Source organism: Sinocyclocheilus anshuiensis, unplaced genomic scaffold (genome assembly GCF_001515605.1).
Source record: "Sinocyclocheilus anshuiensis isolate Anshui unplaced genomic scaffold, SAMN03320099.WGS_v1.1 scaffold767, whole genome shotgun sequence".
Lineage (NCBI taxonomy): Eukaryota > Metazoa > Chordata > Actinopteri > Cypriniformes > Cyprinidae > Sinocyclocheilus > Sinocyclocheilus anshuiensis.
Genome location: NW_015551124.1, coordinates 148,923 through 150,233, shown reverse-complemented (window position 1 = coordinate 150,233; position 1,311 = coordinate 148,923). Strand labels below are relative to the sequence as shown.

The window sequence follows — 1,311 nt, the reverse complement described above, 5'->3', positions numbered from 1 at the left end:
GGATCATGTGACACTGAAGACTGGAGTAATGATGCTGAAAATTCAGCTTTGACTCTCAGAAATAAATTATATATATTCACATAGAAAACGTCAATTTTAAATTGCAATTATAATAATTGTGAAATAATAATATTTCACAATTTTACTGTTTTTACTGTATTTTTGATTAAATAAATGCAGCCTTACTGACCCTATTTTTGTCTTCTTTCAAAAATATATTAAAAAAAATCTTAATTATTATTCAATCTTTTGACTGCTAGTGTAAATACGGTGACAGTATCAGCTGGTTTTGCCTGGTCACCCATTATAACCCTCACAAACACCCAGCTTGCACCAGTAACAGAGCAGCTCAGTTCATCTCCCAGTGTAATCTGGTCCGATGTGTTGCTTTGAGCAGGTTATTTCTGTGAATGTCAAGGTGTTTGTTTCTCCGTGCGTCTCCTCAGGTGTCGCTGAGGTGATCGTGCTGGTGGGTGGGCGGCAGGTCATCGGCATGAACCAGCGCTCGCTGACAGCCGTCACTTGCTTCAACCCTCAGAACAACAAGTGGTACCCCCTGGCCAGCCTGCCTTTCTACAACCGCGAGTTCTTCTCCGTCATATCGGCGGGGGATAATATCTACCTGTCAGGTAATCAAGCCGACAGTGTGTCACTTGCAGTTTGGTGGCCACCCGCAGGTGTCTGCTTTTATATTTAGCAGCTCACGCTCTGAGGGATGATGGGAAGGCAGATGGCTGTTCCTCATCTCTGTCTTTACGACTGGCTGTGTGTCAAATTATGATGTTAAATATCCCACAAATCAAGTAGGATAAAATCAATAGCACAGGAAAGATGACGCTTCTAAAGCTGCAGCGGCAATTTGTTAGTGAAAACTGTATATGAGTAGTGCATAACACATCCATGGACATCAAGATTTTTAGATTTAATTTATTATAATCGTAAAAAGGAATGTGTATGACTTAGTTGCTGTTATATATTTTTTAATTGCATTTTTCTTCTGTAATTTATTTTAAATGATCCTGGCATTTGATGTGACAAATATTCCATGCAGTTTTTCAATTAATATGAGCTCACAAAATCCACATGAATAACTTTAAAAGAAATAGTAAAATACTGTTAAACATTTTTTTATTAAGTTTTTAGCATGTCACACCACAGAAAATGTGAACAGAATATAAAATAAATAAATAAAATCTGAAATTAATGCAGAGAAAAATATATAAAGAGTTGTATAAAAGATGTGAAGATGTATTGATTTGCCTATATAATATACAATTTTTATTTAAATGTAAAATAAATAAAATAAATTGT

At 35.6% G+C, this 1,311-nt stretch overlaps 1 protein-coding gene across 1 annotated transcript in view; it reads left to right on the top strand.

Annotated features, from left to right (window-relative positions):
- The window catches only part of LOC107663124 (kelch-like protein 29), a 133,933-nt gene that overhangs the window by 95,407 nt on the left and 37,215 nt on the right, over positions 1 to 1,311 (top strand). The window contains exon 13 of the mRNA XM_016453284.1: positions 447 to 629. Within this exon, the coding sequence (XP_016308770.1) occupies positions 447 to 629 (183 nt within the window). The remainder of the gene's footprint in view (positions 1 to 446; positions 630 to 1,311) is intronic.